This window comes from Pelophylax lessonae (assembly GCF_965119305.1).
Source record: "Pelophylax lessonae genome assembly, chromosome: 8".
Taxonomy (NCBI): Eukaryota; Metazoa; Chordata; class Amphibia; order Anura; family Ranidae; genus Pelophylax; species Pelophylax lessonae.
In genome coordinates, this window is record NC_138775.1 from 290141760 (window position 1) to 290157403 (window position 15644).

Genomic DNA, 15644 nt, shown 5'->3' on the forward strand with positions numbered 1-15644 from the left:
AATTCCAGTACATATACCATAGTTTGTAGGTGAATATAAAACAGTTGCAGCGCTCAAACTAGATAAAACATAATAAAAAAAGTCCAATGTGAGTCCAAAAAATATATAAAATCAAATACAAGAAAGAAGTGTCGCAGTGTAAAGAACAAAAAATTAATATTGACTCTCGTGAACGTTGTCCTCCACCGTGTATATAAAGTGCACACTCACCAAAGCTAGTTGCTGTCCATATGCTAGGACAGTAATAGTACATGTAGCTACTGGCGTCCAGGTCCTTTTCGGTGCTGAAGAGTGAAATTGGTCAATACAGAGAGTTTCCTCATGTGGAACCGTGGCATCAATTAAATTGACAACGTTCACGAATGTCACTATTCATTTTTTTGTTCTTTACACTGGGACGCTTCTTTCTTGTATTTGATTTATATATTTTTTGGACTCACATTGGACTTTTTTTTATTATTTTTAATCTAGTTTGAGCGCTGCAACTGTTTTATATTCATTCTTTGGGTGTATGAATAATTTGCACTATTTTGCTAGCAGCTCTAGTTTTCTTCTTTATTTTTTCTAGAGCGCTGACATTTTCTTATTATTACTCATAGTTTGTAGATGCGATAACGTTTGCGCAAACCAATCAATATACGCTTATTGGGATTTTTTGGGGGGGATTGTTCAAAATTATATAGCAGAATACATAATGGCCTAAATTGATGAAATTAGATTTTTTTATTATTTTATTATTATTGAATACCAAATTATTGTTCTATTTTGTTTGCTAGCGCAAAAAAACAAAAACCGCAGAGGTAAACTGAGCTCTGCAGAGTGTAACCCCAGCTCTCTGCCCCCTTTTTTCTGAACTCAGATAAGCTGCATAAATTCTGTACTTTGAGCGGATGTAGAGAAGAGAAGACTGCAGATAAACAGGTCCAACATATGTAGGAGGATTTGTTTATTTTCTTTGTATTACCTATGTCCAGTCACTTCACTAGGTATATGTAAGGGTTTACATCCACTTTAAAATAAGTAGAATAGCTTCTTCCTTATGCTGCTTCTCCCTTTCTCAGTCAGATCTCTAACAGATCAGGCTCTCCTGATAAGCAGAAAGAGCCACTCTAATGGCACTTTTCCACTGCAAGTACCGGCTCGGCTCCACTCGGCCCTGCTTGGCTCGGTTTGGTTTTCCACTGCATGGTACCGCATGGTACGGTGTTGGAACGGTTCGGTACGGTTTGCTTTTCCACTAAAGTAAAGTGGGTGGGATAACAATGATTCTCTGACCAATCAGTGGCTAGTAGTGACAAACAGTCAAGGCTGCATGCAAAGGATTGTGGGATATGGTATCGGTACGGCCCTCTTGAAACCACAACTGAGGTGGTACTGTTTAAGCGAGCCAAACCGTTCAGTTCAATGTAGTGGAAAAGCGCTGCCGTACCGTACCGAACCGTTCCAACACCGTACCATGCGGTACCATGCAGTGTAAAAAGCGAGCCGAACCGTTTGGTTCCATACAGTGGAAAAGCACCTTATGTGCTTGCCTAGCACCTACCTAGTAGGGTGTTACATATGTTACTTCAAAAAATGGGGTACTATTTTGTATTTGTGTGCACTCGTTTTTATTTTAGTGTATTTCCTGAAAATTATAATTTTATAAATGGCTGAGTAAATATCACCAATTGCAATGGCTGCCATTTTATTCTCCAGGGCCTCTGCTTTCAGAAAATATACATTGTATGGGGGGTTCTAAGTTATTGTCTAGCACAAAAATTTTGATTTTAAACGTATGTGAAAAATGTAAAATTTCCCTCAGAAATCAAGTATAAAATGCTCATCCTTTGTCTTCCTCCTCTAGCGTCTGCTGCTTCAGGATCTTCATGACACGCACTTGTGTAATACGCTGCTGGTGGCCGAGAGCGAGGAGGATATCTGGAAGAGTGAAAGTCCTTATGCAACATATCGACAGAGGATGCTTGTGGGCGAAGGTGATCATTATCTCATTAGCCACAAATACTGTATAACCAGATAACATCCGCCCTATAGCAGGTTTACTGCTACAGTGCGGCCATTCTGTGAAACACACACATATATATATATATATATCTATATCTATATACTGTATATATATATATATATATATATATATATATGTGATTCTGCACTTCCTGTTAGGGGTGGCGCCCCTTCTGCTGTGATTAGTCACAGCAGAAGCTGATCAGCGGGTGCCAGCCAATGGATGTCCGCCGGCACCTGCTGATCATCGTGGAGAGACACTGGACAGAGTTATAACATGTAAACAAGGCAGAGCTCCGTCCTGACAGCAAGGATGTGCTGGATTTTGTCTTCCTGCAAAACAGGGAATAAAATCCATCACATCCCTTCTTACCACAAAGTATCCATCAAATAATTGAAGATGCAAACCAATTGAAGCACTCTTCCTCCTGAATAGCCTGGACGGGGATCCATCTTGAGAAAAGACATCTTTAAAAGGATCATTTGATTGTATTTCTGGTGAGTGTGCATTGCCTCAGAGGGTCTCGAGGTGCGGTGGAAGTTTCTATAACTACATCTTCACTCCGTGGTGTTTGGTCATCCCTCCTAGTTTAACTTTTTGGGAACTTTTGGCATACTTACCAGTGCATGAACTGTTTGCATACCTACTAGTGTATATCCTTGCCTATTATATACCAGCGCTGCTTATGTGTTTGACTTTTCTGTCTGGACTGACACCTGAGGAGTATTACACATCTATTTATTTGTATTATGATTTATTAAGGCAGCAGCTAACATTTAAATAAGCTTATTTTATAAATGTTTATATGCGTTACATATTGAATATTTATTGCATTTTAATTATCACTACCTGAGCGCGGGGTGATTGAGATATAGTGGTCACACGCCTAATAGTCTCAATTCAATTGTTCCAAATATACTTTACTTCTGATCTTCATGCATATAAATAAACATACATTTACAAGCGACTGCACAGTTTCGGACATGTCCTTCATCAAGCTGCATGTCGCTTGTAAATGTATGTTTATTTATATGCATGAAGATCAGAAGTAAGGGCTCTTTCACACGGCCGATCCAATCAGATTCGCCTGTCAGTTTTTTAGGCGGATCTGATCGGATCCTCCATGCAGCTCTATGGGGCAGCGGATGTCAGCGGAGACACCTCCGCTGACACCCGCTGCCATCCGCATCCGATCCTGTCTGTGAAATCTGGACGGATGAAAATCCTATTTTTCCATCCGTTCAGTAATCGGATCGGATCTGATGAGAGCGGACAAGCGGTCCGCTCTCATCCGATCCCCCATAGAGGGCAGCGGGGGCTGAGACACCTCCCTCTCCGCTCTGCAAGCGGAGACGGAGCTGTCATCCGCCGGCTCAGCGGGGATCGTGGATCGATCCCCGCGGAGCAACACGGATCCGCCTACGGAGGCGGACCGTGTGAAAGAGCCCTAAAGGATATTTGGAACAACAATTGGATTGCATCTTCTATTATTTGATTTGTATATAAATCTTCTGGAGGTTGAGTGGATATTATTGGACCAGGGCTAGTACACTGGGAGCTGCAGGTGTGCGTTTGATAGACTACCCAGCATTAATGTTCATCCTGACGTGACAACACCAAGCTTTGCAGTAATAGAAAAAATTTGCAGGGCCGCTTCTAAAGCCACCAAATAATAGGTGGTATGTCCTCCCTCTGTGATGCCACCTGGAGCTTCTAGTTAAACGCTTCTAGGCAGTTGAAAAAATGGATTAAGTACGCTCCCAGGTAGCGGTATCCTGGGCGTCTATATAGCGTAGTGAGTGCCACATCCTATTAGAAGGCTGCACAAAAAACTAAAAGGAAAGAAGCATGGACTTTGGAGGCACTGGGTACTTTAAAATATAACATTTTATTAAATAACATATATAAAAACATCAAAAGAGAAAAAACAAAAAGCAACACAGTGTAACCATCCCATTCATAAAGGGGGACACATTTGTACAAAATAAACAATTCTGGCAGTTACATTGCTAGTGAATAATGAACAAGTACAGATCATTTGAATAATGGAGTAATTGATACTTCACATCGAAGCGATCCAACCGAAGGTGACAGGGAGGTGTACTGTCTTCCCAGGGAGATCGGACGATGTGTTAACACATAGACATTAAATTCCATTGAGCCATAGTGCTCGACATGTTTCACTTTAAGCTTCTTCTGGAGCTAATGGATCAATGCTCTGTACATAGTCAGCAAATAGTGACGTTAAAGGTAGCAAGGTTTGCAAACAGCGGGGAGAGTGGATGAGGAGTCCAAATCATCAAGAGTCAACGAAAACACGTTGCAAATCACTATTGCCCAGCAGCTAAAGCATATATCACACCAAGAAGATATCATATGATGAAGCAGAATGATCTGCATAGTATATAAAGGTAGTATTCAATTCAATTTCATGAAGGGGCCAGTAGGTATACCCCTAAAGGACTCCTGATGAATGTGTGCCACTCTCCCTGGATGGGGAGTAAACCGCCAGGCAGATAGTAGGGATGAGTGAATTTTGTAGTAACTGATTTTTCCCTTGGCAAAATTTCACTTTACACTGAAGTTTGGCTAAAAAAAAAAAAAAAAAATCCCTGCAGCTTTAGTCACATGACTTATCGGTACATCCCACGTTGTGCTGAAAGGTGAATCTGGGAGAAATCTTCACTGCAGGGATGCCCTGTCCTCTTCCTGGTTCAGAGCTTCTGAATTTGCAGGGATGCCCTGTCCTCTTCCTGGTTCAGAGCTTCTGAATTTGCAGGGATGCCCTGTCCTCTTCCTGGTTCAGAACTTCTGAATTTGCAGGGATGCCCTGTCCTCTTCCTGGTTCAGAACTTCTGAATTTGCAGGGATGCCCTGTCCTCTTCCTGGTTCAGAACTTCTGAATTTGCAGGGAGGCCCTGTCCTCTTCCTGGTTCAGAACTTCTGAATTTGCAGGGAGGCCCTGTCCTCTTCCTGGTTCAGAACTTCTGAATTTGCAGGGATGCCATGTCCTCTTCCTGGTTCAGAACTTCTGAATTTGCAGGGATGCCCTGTCCTCTTCCTGGTTCAGAACTTCTGAATTTGCAGGGATGCCATGTCCTCTTCCTGGTTCAGAACTTCTGAATTTGTTAATAGATTTGGATCTTCAGGCAGAAAAGCAGTACAGATGGTCTCACGGGGGCATGCCCCCTCCTTCGTTGTCCTCCATTCAGAAAAGTTTTTTTATTGATTGCTCTTCTTATAACACCATCTGTGAAAGGGGGAGAGAATCCTGTGACTGATCGGACTCTTCCCCATTCATTAATTTGGGTGGGGAAGAAGGAGCGCCTGCTGTGCAGAAAAAGCAACTTTTGATGAAGAACTCATAGAATGTTTATTGAAAATGTTGAAACATGTACATCGAGCCAACGCATTTTGGAGAAATGGACTCCCCCCTTCTTCAGGGCTGTTGCTGGGTGCAATTTCCAGATTTCAGGCTGCAAATTGACTGTTGTCTCTGCATCCTTAGCTGGCTTTCTGTCAATTTACAGTCCAAAATCTAGAAATCCTTTTGTGAATCAGTTCCTTTCACTAGCACGCAGCAACAGCCCTGAAGAAGGGGAAGCTCAATCCTGTGAAACGCGTTGGCTCAATGTACATGTTTACATTTAAAAAAAACTTTCTATGAACTCTGCATCGAAAGGTGCTTTTTCTGGACACTGGGGCACTCCTTCTGTCCCACCCAAATCTTCTTGCTGAAATGACCATAAGACCGTACTAGAAAGGTAGCGGCCCGCCAGAGGGTTCACCAGCACTATCCTCTGCTGGGCACAACCCACTGGAAGTGATTCCTTCTTCAGTCATCCAAACCAGATATCCATTCACCGATGGTGTTGGAAGTAGTGTAATCAATGAAGGAACTCTCCTTATTGGAGGAAAGGGGGGCGTGTCCCTGTCGGACCATCTGTACTGCTGTTCTGCCTGAAGACTTGACGCTGTTACCATTGCAGTGCCGTGAGCACAGAGACCAGAAGAGGGCGGGGCATCCTTGCAGATGAATATTTCTCCTGGATCCAGAAGTCTACACAATCGTTACAGGATAGTAATGTGACTAGCTGTAGGAATTTCTCTATTCTTAGCTACACTTAAGCTTCAAGTGACATTTTGCACCTACCTATCTATGCATAACTGGAAGTTCCAGGTGGCATCAAAAAACCGAGGACATGCCTTCTATTATTTGGTGGCTTCAGAAGTAGCCTTGTTAATTATTTCTAGGGTTTTTTTTTTTTTTTTTTTTTTTTTTTAAACTTTAGCTTTAAAGCAGACCTTTGCAGTGCAATTCATATAATTAGTTAGAGGTGGAAGCCAGTGGCAGTCATAAGTGGGTGTTCAGTTATATCGTTTCTCCGCTTTTCTGTTCTCATTTATATTAGTTGTTTGATTGCTGACTTTATGTTCATGGATCCTGATTCTCCATTGTGTTATCCTTTTAACTGCCCAACAGATTTCCCTGGAGAAGAGAGTTACCAGCCGCGAGATTACCTGGCAGCCACCATGCAGTTCATTCCGGGACACTTTGCCTGCGATACAGTATGGAGCACCGTTATACACATTCACCCGCGCCTTAAAATGGGGCCCAATATGGGGGTTTCCAGAGGTAAATCTGATCAGTCAAACTGTTTATTACTATTAAATGGTTGGTCTATGTAGAACTGATATGTAAATTAGAAGTGGGGATTGTTGGACTGTCACATTAGAGTAGCGACTGGTGTTTTTCCATTCTGGAGGAATGCCAGTCACCGCTAGGGCACATAGAAAATAATTGTGCAATACGAACAGAGTTCAGGACTGTGTTACATGCTGTGTTTTAGGTGTGAGCTGCATACAGATTGCAGAGTTCAGGGGTGCACTATGTACAGGGTGCAGAGTTCAGGAGTGTGCTACTTAGTGCAGGGTTTGGGGGTACGTTACATGCAGGGTTCAGGGATGCATTATATACAGAGTGCAGAGTTCAGGGGTGCATTGCATACAGAGTGCAGAGTTCAAGGGTGCGTTGCATACAGAGTGCAGAATTCAGGAGTGCGTTGCGTACAGAGTGCAGAATTCAGGAGTGCGTTGCATACAGAGTGCAGAGTTCAGGAGTGCATTGCATACAGAGTGCAGAGGTCAGGAGTGCGTTGCGTACAGAGTGCAGAGTTCAGGAGTGCGTTGCGTACAGAGTGCAAAGTTCAGGAGTGCGTTGCGTACAGAGTGCAGAGTTCAGGAGTGCGTTGCGTACAGAGTGCAGAGTTCAGGAGTGCGTTGCGTACAGAGTGCAGAGTTCAGGAGTGCGTTGCGTACAGAGTGCAGAGTTCAGGAGTGCGTTGCGTACAGAGTGCAGAGTTCAGGAGTGCGTTGCGTGCAGAGTGCAGAGCTCAGGAGTGCGTTGCGTGCAGAGTTCAGGAGTGCGTTGCGTGCAGAGTTCAGGAGTGCGTTGCGTGCAGAGTTCAGGAGTGCGTTGCGTACAGAGTGCATAGTTCAGGAGTGCGTTGCGTACAGAGTGCATAGTTCAGGAGTGCATTGCGTACAGAGTTCAGGAGTGCGTTGCGTACAGAGTGCAGAGTTCAGGAGTGCGTTGCGTACAGAGTGCAGAGTTCAGGAGTGCGTCGCGTACAGAGTGCAGAGTTCAGGAGTGCGTTGCGTACGGAGTGCAGAGTTCAGGAGTGCGTTGCGTACAGAGTGCAGAGTTCAGGAGTGCGTTGCGTACAGAGTGCAGAGTTCAGGAGTGCGTTGCGTACAGAGTGCAGAGTTCAAGAGTGCAGAGTTCAGGAGTGCGTTGCGTACAGAGTGCAGCGTCCAGGAGTGCATTGCGTGCAGAGTTCAGGAGTGCGTTACGTAGGGGTGTGCTATGTATAGAGTGCAGGATTTAGGATTGCGCTATGCACAGTTTACAATCCCCCTCTTCCGACCTTTGCATCTCTACTTTCTCCTACCTCTCTGTATGTAGGCGGCTCTAGTACCGCCCTGTGTAGGCGGCTCTCTACTACTCATGTATTTTGCTCTGTTGTACCTCCCTGTGTAGGTTTTGCAGCATTGCAGGGAGAGTTGTTCCTGACACGAGGGATCTGTTACATCTGGTAGCCCCTGAACGCAGAGGCCTCTGTGTTTACAAGTGTCAGCAGGCACAGGGAGCGGAGGATGACAGCCAGAGGTCGCATAACAGAGTTTTGACACAATCTGGCTGCAAAACTCTTTTGAGAGGGCCACATGACAAGACCTGGTGTTGGCCTTGTGTTTGACACTGCTTTAAAGGATAACTTAACCTAAGAACAAAAAAGCAATATGTTGCAGCTTACAATCCTTAGATGTGGTAGCTGCATTGGTTTTCATTTTTTCTTTTTTTTTTTTTTTCCAATTCCTGTGAGCTGCTTTAAAGAATATCTTCCTTCCCAGCTCTCTTCTATAAACTACCAATTGCCCTGCCCTCCATGTAAAGGAGATGAAGAGATATGAGTGGGCTTGTAGTCCATAACAGGAGAGTAGCCTAGGGGGACAACCATGGCTCCCTCCATAGTTACAGTGGAGGAGTGCCGTTGCCACTCAGGGACAGGAAATGTGTTATTTAAAGGATTACCAGGTAAAAAAAGAGCAAAACTAGCTTGAAAAAAAAATGCAGCCACCACACCAAGCACTGGTAATTTGCAATATATTACATTTTTGGTTTTGGGTTTGGACACACTTTAAGCTTTAATTCTCTAGGAGACGTCTTCTTTCAGGCAGCATTTTACAATCTCTTTAACCACTTCCCGCACGTCATATAGCAAAATGACGGCCGAAAAGTGGTTGCTCTATCCTGACTGGGCATCATATGACTCGTATCACTCTGACACACCGCATCTCCGATCCCGGTAAAGAGCCTATGACGTAGGCTCTTTACCATGTGACCAGCTGTGTCCAATCACAGCTGGTCACATAGTTAATAGGAAGTGCCGTTGATCGACGTTTCTCAGTTCACGCCTGACAGGCGCGAGTAGAGGAGAGCCAATGGGCGGCTCTCCTGACGAGGGGGGGGGGGTTCTGTGCTGGTAATCAGAGCATTGATTACCAGTGCAGACCCTTGGGGGATGCCACTAGAGCCACCAGGGATTGGCCCACCCATGCCCACCAGGGATTGGCCCACCCATGCCCACCAGGGATTCCAATCAGTGCTCAGGGAGCCTGTCAGTGCCCTCCTTATCAGTGCTGCCCATCTTTGCCATCCATCAGTGCTGCCCACCAGTGCCCATCATTGCTATTTATCAGTGCAGCCCACCAGTGCCTTTCACTGCCCATCAGTGCTGCCTATCGGTGCCGCCTATCAGCGCCCATCAATGCTACCTATCAGTGCCCATCAGTGCTGCATATCAGTGCCCATCAGTGCTGCATATTAGTGCCTCATCATCAGTGCCACCCCATCAGTGCCTGTCAGTGCGGCCTCATCAGTGCAGGAAAAACATTTTTATTTACAAAATTTTATAACATAAACAAAAAACTTTTTTTTTTATTGAAGTGGTTAAAGAATAACCCTGTCTTCTTCTGCAGCTATCCAATCCTTGCGCTCCGTGCTCAATGCTTTCTCCGTCGTCAACAGGAAGAACATGTTTGTCTACCAGGAGCGTGCCACCAAATCTGTTTTCTACCTCCGGTGGGTATTTTTTATAGCTCAGTTGCTGCAGTGAAATTTATTTGTGTTGCTTCTGGCCGCGGCTCTTAGAACAAAGCTGGCCCAGCTGTGGGCAATACAAGTCCTTCACTGAACTCAGAACTGTGAGACTGTGCTGTACATCTTATTGGCTGAATCCTCTGTCTCTCCACTCCTAGACTGTCTGAGACCTCTGGTAACGGGCGGCTGTGGGATGTGGATTTGTCTCAGTCGTCTCGGTCCTTGGCTCTGTCTCGTAGTCAGGAACCAATTTTCTCAGAAGATGTGATGGTAAGCAATCAGGTAATAAAGTGAAACTTATTGTTGATTTTTTATTTATTTTTTTTTGTCCATCTTTGGTTTGGTTTGGTTTGGTTGACTTCCTGTTATCCTTGTTTTATAGGGAAGTCGCCTCTCTTTGGACCTGTCCTCCTCTCGAAGCACAGACTCCACCAGGCCAGTGGGGCAGATGGACAAACATATCTTACTGCAGGTTCATGGAGTGGGCGAAGCAGGTATTCATTATTAGAAATTTTGTTATGACACCATCTTCTAATGTGATAGGAGCCAAACATTTTTACTGCCAGTGATCTTCTATCTGTATCTTCTCCTAAAGTTTGTCACGCAGTCTGGAAGACAGACCTTGCTGGATGAGATGTAATGACATTTCTGTTTTTTATGTAGGCTCGGAGATCACCGATGATTTGGTGAAGGTCCTCAGGAAGCGTCTGGATGAGGCCACACTGGACATCATCACAGTTATGCTGCAGAGGAATTGTAAACTGACCCCTGCTGATGTGGAGGTGAGAAGGGTGTTGGGAATTTTATGTCGTGCCCAGATAAAACTGTAAAGGTTTGTGGATACATAACCATCACACCTATATGAGCTTGGTGGACATCTTGTTCCAAAATCATGGGGCGTTATTATTGATCCCCCCAACTCCATCATTTGCAGCTATAGCATCTTCTAGGAATTATTTTCAGAAGATTTTATTGTATATCTTTGGGAATTTGTGCTCGTTCAGCAAACATAACATGTGTCAGGTGGCGCATATGCTGAACCTCATGGTGGGCACCAAAAAAAAAAAGACCTGTCTTACAATTTATTCTAAAGTTAAAGTGGAGTTCCACCCTAAAATTAAACTTACCTCCATCTTCTCGCTCCGGGTCACCTGAAAAACAAATGGATAATCGCAATTTTTTTTTTTTACTTATCTGGTTTAGAAGAAAATATACTTACCTTACTTCCTCTTCCTCCCCTCGGCGGCCACAGCGATTCGTCACTTCCTGGCTTTGCAATGATTCCTGGGAGCTGAACGTCATCGCTCCCAGGAATCAATGCGCCTGCACCGGCCCCAACGTCAGTTCCGGTGCTAGCGCCGTTATACCTTGCTAAACAGCTTCTGGGCATGCCCAGAAGCTGTGGAGGGATGACGCTGCGGCACCGGAAGTGACGTCGGGGCCGGTGCAGTGCATCGTGGGTCGAAGAAGACGGAAGAGAACGCAGAAGAGCATCGCGCTGGCTTCAAGCTGCCCACACCTGAGATGGCAGCGCTGGACAATACATTTTCAAGGTAAGTATTTCATCTTGCAGGTAAGTGCGACCGGGACAGATCAGAGGCTATCCATTGTGGAATGCACTAGCCCTGACTGTCCCGGGGGTATTTTTATTAAAAAAAATGTCCCAGGGTGGAACTCCGCTTTAAGCTGGATACACACTATACAACTTTTGTTGTTCGGTTTCCTTTAGATTAACCTTAACCACTTACCGACCGCCCGCCGTCGATTTACATCGGTACTTTGATCCTAAATACCGGGGTTAGGGCAGCAGATAGCTGCCTTAACCCCGGTATTTTTCGAAACAGCGGGCGGTTCTTTATCAGATAAGGGTGGTCCCAGAAGCGGATTCGCCGCGGGATCACCCTTATGTTGCGGCGGAAGAGGTGCCCTCCTTTGCCGCCGCATCCCAGTTGTTTTCCCCGCTTACCGCATCCACCGGCAGCAGGGAAAACGATCCGATCCTCTCTCCTCACTGACAGGAAGTCGAGTGAGGGCAAGATGGCCCCCCACTCAACTCTATGGTCTTGGAGGACCGGAGCGACGTCAAACGTTGTCTCCTAGCAACGGCCTTAAAGAGCCAATTTTCTTTCAGCAAGTTATTTATTTATTTTTTATTTTTTAGCGTAGTTGTGAGGTCTGAGGTCTTTTTGACCCCAGATCTCACAATAAAGAGTCCTGTCATGCTTAATTCTATTACAAGGCATGTTAACCTAGGGGGGGTGATCAAGGGGTTAAATGTGAGCCTAGGGGAGTGTTTTCTAACTGTATGGGGGTTGGGCTTGTGAAATGAACATTCAACTGTCATCATTACAGTAACAGGGCATATTTTTAGCACTGATTACTGTAGTAATGTCACTGGTACCCCCAAAAGTGTCAAAAATGTCAGTTAGGGGTCCGATCTGTCCGCCGCAATGTCGCAGTCCCCATAAAAATCACAGATCGCCGCATTTACTAGTAAAAACATAAAAATAAATAAAAATTTCATAAATCTTTCCCCTAGTTTGTAGATGCGATAACTTTTGCGCAAACCAATCAAAAATACCCTTATTGGGATTTTTTACCAAAAATATGTAGCAGAAAACAAATTGGCCTAAAAATTAGATTTTTAAATTATATAGCAGAAAGTGAAAAATATTGTATAATATTTTCAGAATCGTTTTTGTTTATAGCGCGAAAACGAAAAATCGCACAGGTGATCAAATACCACCAAAAGAAAGCTCTGTTTGTGGGAAAAAAAAGGACTATTTGGGTACAGCGTCGCACGACCGCGCAATTGTCAGTTAAAGTAACGCAGTACCGAATCGCAAAAAAATGCCCTGGTCGTTAAGGGGGCAAATCCTTCCGGTCCAGAACTGGTTAAAGGATCACTAAACCCAAGAACACAAAAATGCAATATATTGCAGCTTACTATCCTCCAGTTAGATGGGGTGTCTGCATTGGTTTTCTTTTCTTTATTTTTTCTGGCTAGGAACCTGTTGATTTTGCCAATTCCTGTGAGCTGTACTAAAGTAGATCTCTTCTATAAACTACCAATTGCCCTGCCCTTCATGTAAGAGATGAAGAGATATGAATATGCTTGTAGTCCATAACAGGAGAGTAGCCTAGGGGGACAACCATGGCTCCCTCCATAGTTACAGTGGAGGAGTGATGTTGCCGCTCAGGAACAGGAAGTGTGTTATTTGGCGGATTACCAGGTGAAAAAAGAGCAAAAGTAGCTTGAAAAAAAAAACTGCAGCCACCACACAAATCACTAGTAATTTGCAATATATTACTCTTTTGGTTTTGGGTTTGGACACACTTTAACCACTTGCCGACCGCTCACTGAGCTGGTACTGCGGCAAAGTGGCTCGTTATCGTCCAGCGACGTAGACCTACGTCACTGGACTCCTCCCACTGTATTCAGTCACAGCGGGAGTCGGGCCAGGGGACGAGAGGCGGTGATCACCGCTGCTCTTCCCCGATCGTCGGGGATCGAGTGAGGAAATCCGCCCGCTTGTGTAAACAAAGCGGGCGGATCGCCTCTGTGACAGACAGTCACAGATTACTGGATTCAGCATATCTGAACCTGCGATCTGTGCCTGTGTCACTCAGTCCCCTCCCCCCACACACGTCAGTAAGCACCACGCATACATTTAACTCCTTGATCACCAATAAAGTTAACCCCTTCCCTGCCAGTGTCTATTACAGTAACAGAGCATATGTATAGCACTGATTACTGTAGTAATGTCACTGGTACCCCCAAAAGTGTCAAAAATGTCAGTCAGGGGTCCGATCTGTCCCCGCAATGTCACAGTCCCGCAAAAAAAAATCGCATATTGCCGCCATTACTAGTAAAAACAATAAACAATAAAAATGACAAATCTTTCCCGGGGTAAACCAATCAAAATACGCTTATTGTGATTTTTTTTTTTACCAATATGTAGCAGAAAACAAATTGGCCTAAAATGTTAAAAAAATTTGATTTTAAAATTTTTTTTGGGAACGTTCTATAACAGAATGTAAAAAACATTGTTTTTTTTTTTCAAAATGGTCAATCTTTTTTTCAAAAAGTAAAAATTGCACAGGTGATCAAATACTACCAAAAGAAAGCTCTATATGTGGGGAAAAAAAGGACAAATTAAATTGTCCGTTAAAGTAACGCATTGCCGAATCGCAAAATATAGCCTGGTCAGGAATGGGGTAAAATCTTCCGGTCTTAAAGCGGATAAAAATACGCTCATTGAGAATTTTTTTGTCAAAGACATGGAGCTAAATACATTTTGGCCTAAATATATGTCAAAAATTGAATATATTGGATATTTTTTTAACTGTCAAAGTAGAAAATGTCAATGTTTTCGCAAAATTTTTGCTCTTTTTTTTATTAATATCGCAAAAAAAGAAAAGCGCAGAGGTGATCAAATACCACCAAAATAAAGCTCTGTTTGTGGGTAAAAAAGGACGTAAATTTCGTTTGGGTACGGTGTTGCATGACCGCGCAATTATCAGTTAAAGTTGCACAGTGCCAAGTTGCAAAAGTGGCCTGGACGTAAAGCAGGAAAATACTCCGGTGGTAAGGCTTTAATTCTCTAGGAAAGGTTTTCTTTCAGGCAGCTTTTGACAATCTCTTTAGAGGATAACCCTGTTTTCTACAGTTGACGTGATGCTGCACATGTGATCAGTTATGACACCAGCCTTGTGATTGCTTGACAGTTCGGTTGAGAGCACAAGCACCATTGACAGATATTATTCACGGCTTGCTTTAAATGTAACTGCTTTAGGAAACTGTTAAATCAATGGGTTTAGTTCAGCTTTAATAAAACTCAAAGAGATCGGAACTCTGGCAATCCTTTTGAAGATAAATTGTGAATATAATAAAACAGAGACTTTAACCACTTGCTGACTGCTCACAGTATATTTACTGCGGCAGTCAGCCCCTCACAGGCAGAGTGACGTAGGTCTACGTCGCTAGCCTGTGAGGGTCTAGGGAGCGAGCGCGCGCCCCCGGAGGCGCACTCCCGCACCCCCCCGCGCGTGTGACCGGCGGACCCGATGTCCGCCGGTCACTCTGCGATCGTCGCTGCAGAGGGAGAAAGTCAGGCGTCTAGTGTAAACAAGCCGCCTGTCAGTCTCCCCTGTGTAGAAACAGTGATCACACGGTTCTGCTATGTAGGACCATTGATCACTGTTCCTACAGCTCAAGCCACAGCCAATCACAGTTAGAATCACGCCCCTAGGGACACACACAGCCCCTCCCTCTCAAATAAAGTTAACCCCTTCACTGCCAGTGTCATTTTGCTGTAACAGTGCATATGTATAGCACTGATTACTGCAGTAATGTCACTGGTAACCCCAAAAGTGTCAAAAATGTCAGTCAAGGGTCCGATCTGTCCGCTGCAATGTCGCAGTCCCGCAAACAAAATCGCAGATCGCCGCCATTACGCGTTAAAAAAAAAACCAACAAAAATGACAAAAATCTTTCCCTTTGTTAGTAAACGCGATAACTTTTGCGCAAACCAATCAAAATACGCTTTTTGCGATTTTTTTTTTACCAAACATATGTAGCATAAAACAAATTGACCGAAAATGTTAAAAAATTTTGATTTTTACATTTTTTTTGGGGGGAATTTCATATAAAAAAATGTGAAAAATATTGTTGTTATTTTTGCAAAATTGACGCTCTTTTTTTGTTTATAGCGCATGATCAAAAAATCGCACAGGTGATCAAATACTACCAAAAGAAAGCTCTGTTTGTGGGAAAAAAAGGATGTCAAATTTGTTTAGGTACAGCATCGCACGACTGCGCAATTGTCCATTAAAGTCACGCAGTGCCGAATCGCAAAATAGGCCCTGGTCAGGAAGGGGGTAAAATCTTCCGGGGCTTAAGTGGTTAAAGACTTGTCCAAATAATACAGAGAAAGAGAGAGGTGTCAACTGGAGGATACTCATGTTGCCTATGAATTT

The 15644-nt window shown here is 44.0% G+C and overlaps 1 protein-coding gene across 2 annotated transcripts in view; it reads left to right on the forward strand.

Moving 5' to 3' along the window:
* The window catches only part of SZT2 (SZT2 subunit of KICSTOR complex), a 355341-nt gene that overhangs the window by 228233 nt on the left and 111464 nt on the right, over positions 1-15644 (forward strand). For both annotated transcript variants that reach the window (XM_082264795.1, XM_082264796.1), the window contains exons 43-48: positions 1847-1976; positions 6489-6641; positions 9545-9647; positions 9824-9947; positions 10048-10159; positions 10329-10447. In XM_082264795.1, coding sequence (XP_082120921.1) covers positions 1847-1976; positions 6489-6641; positions 9545-9647; positions 9824-9947; positions 10048-10159; positions 10329-10447 — 741 coding nt within the window. The remainder of the gene's footprint in view (positions 1-1846; positions 1977-6488; positions 6642-9544; positions 9648-9823; positions 9948-10047; positions 10160-10328; positions 10448-15644) is intronic.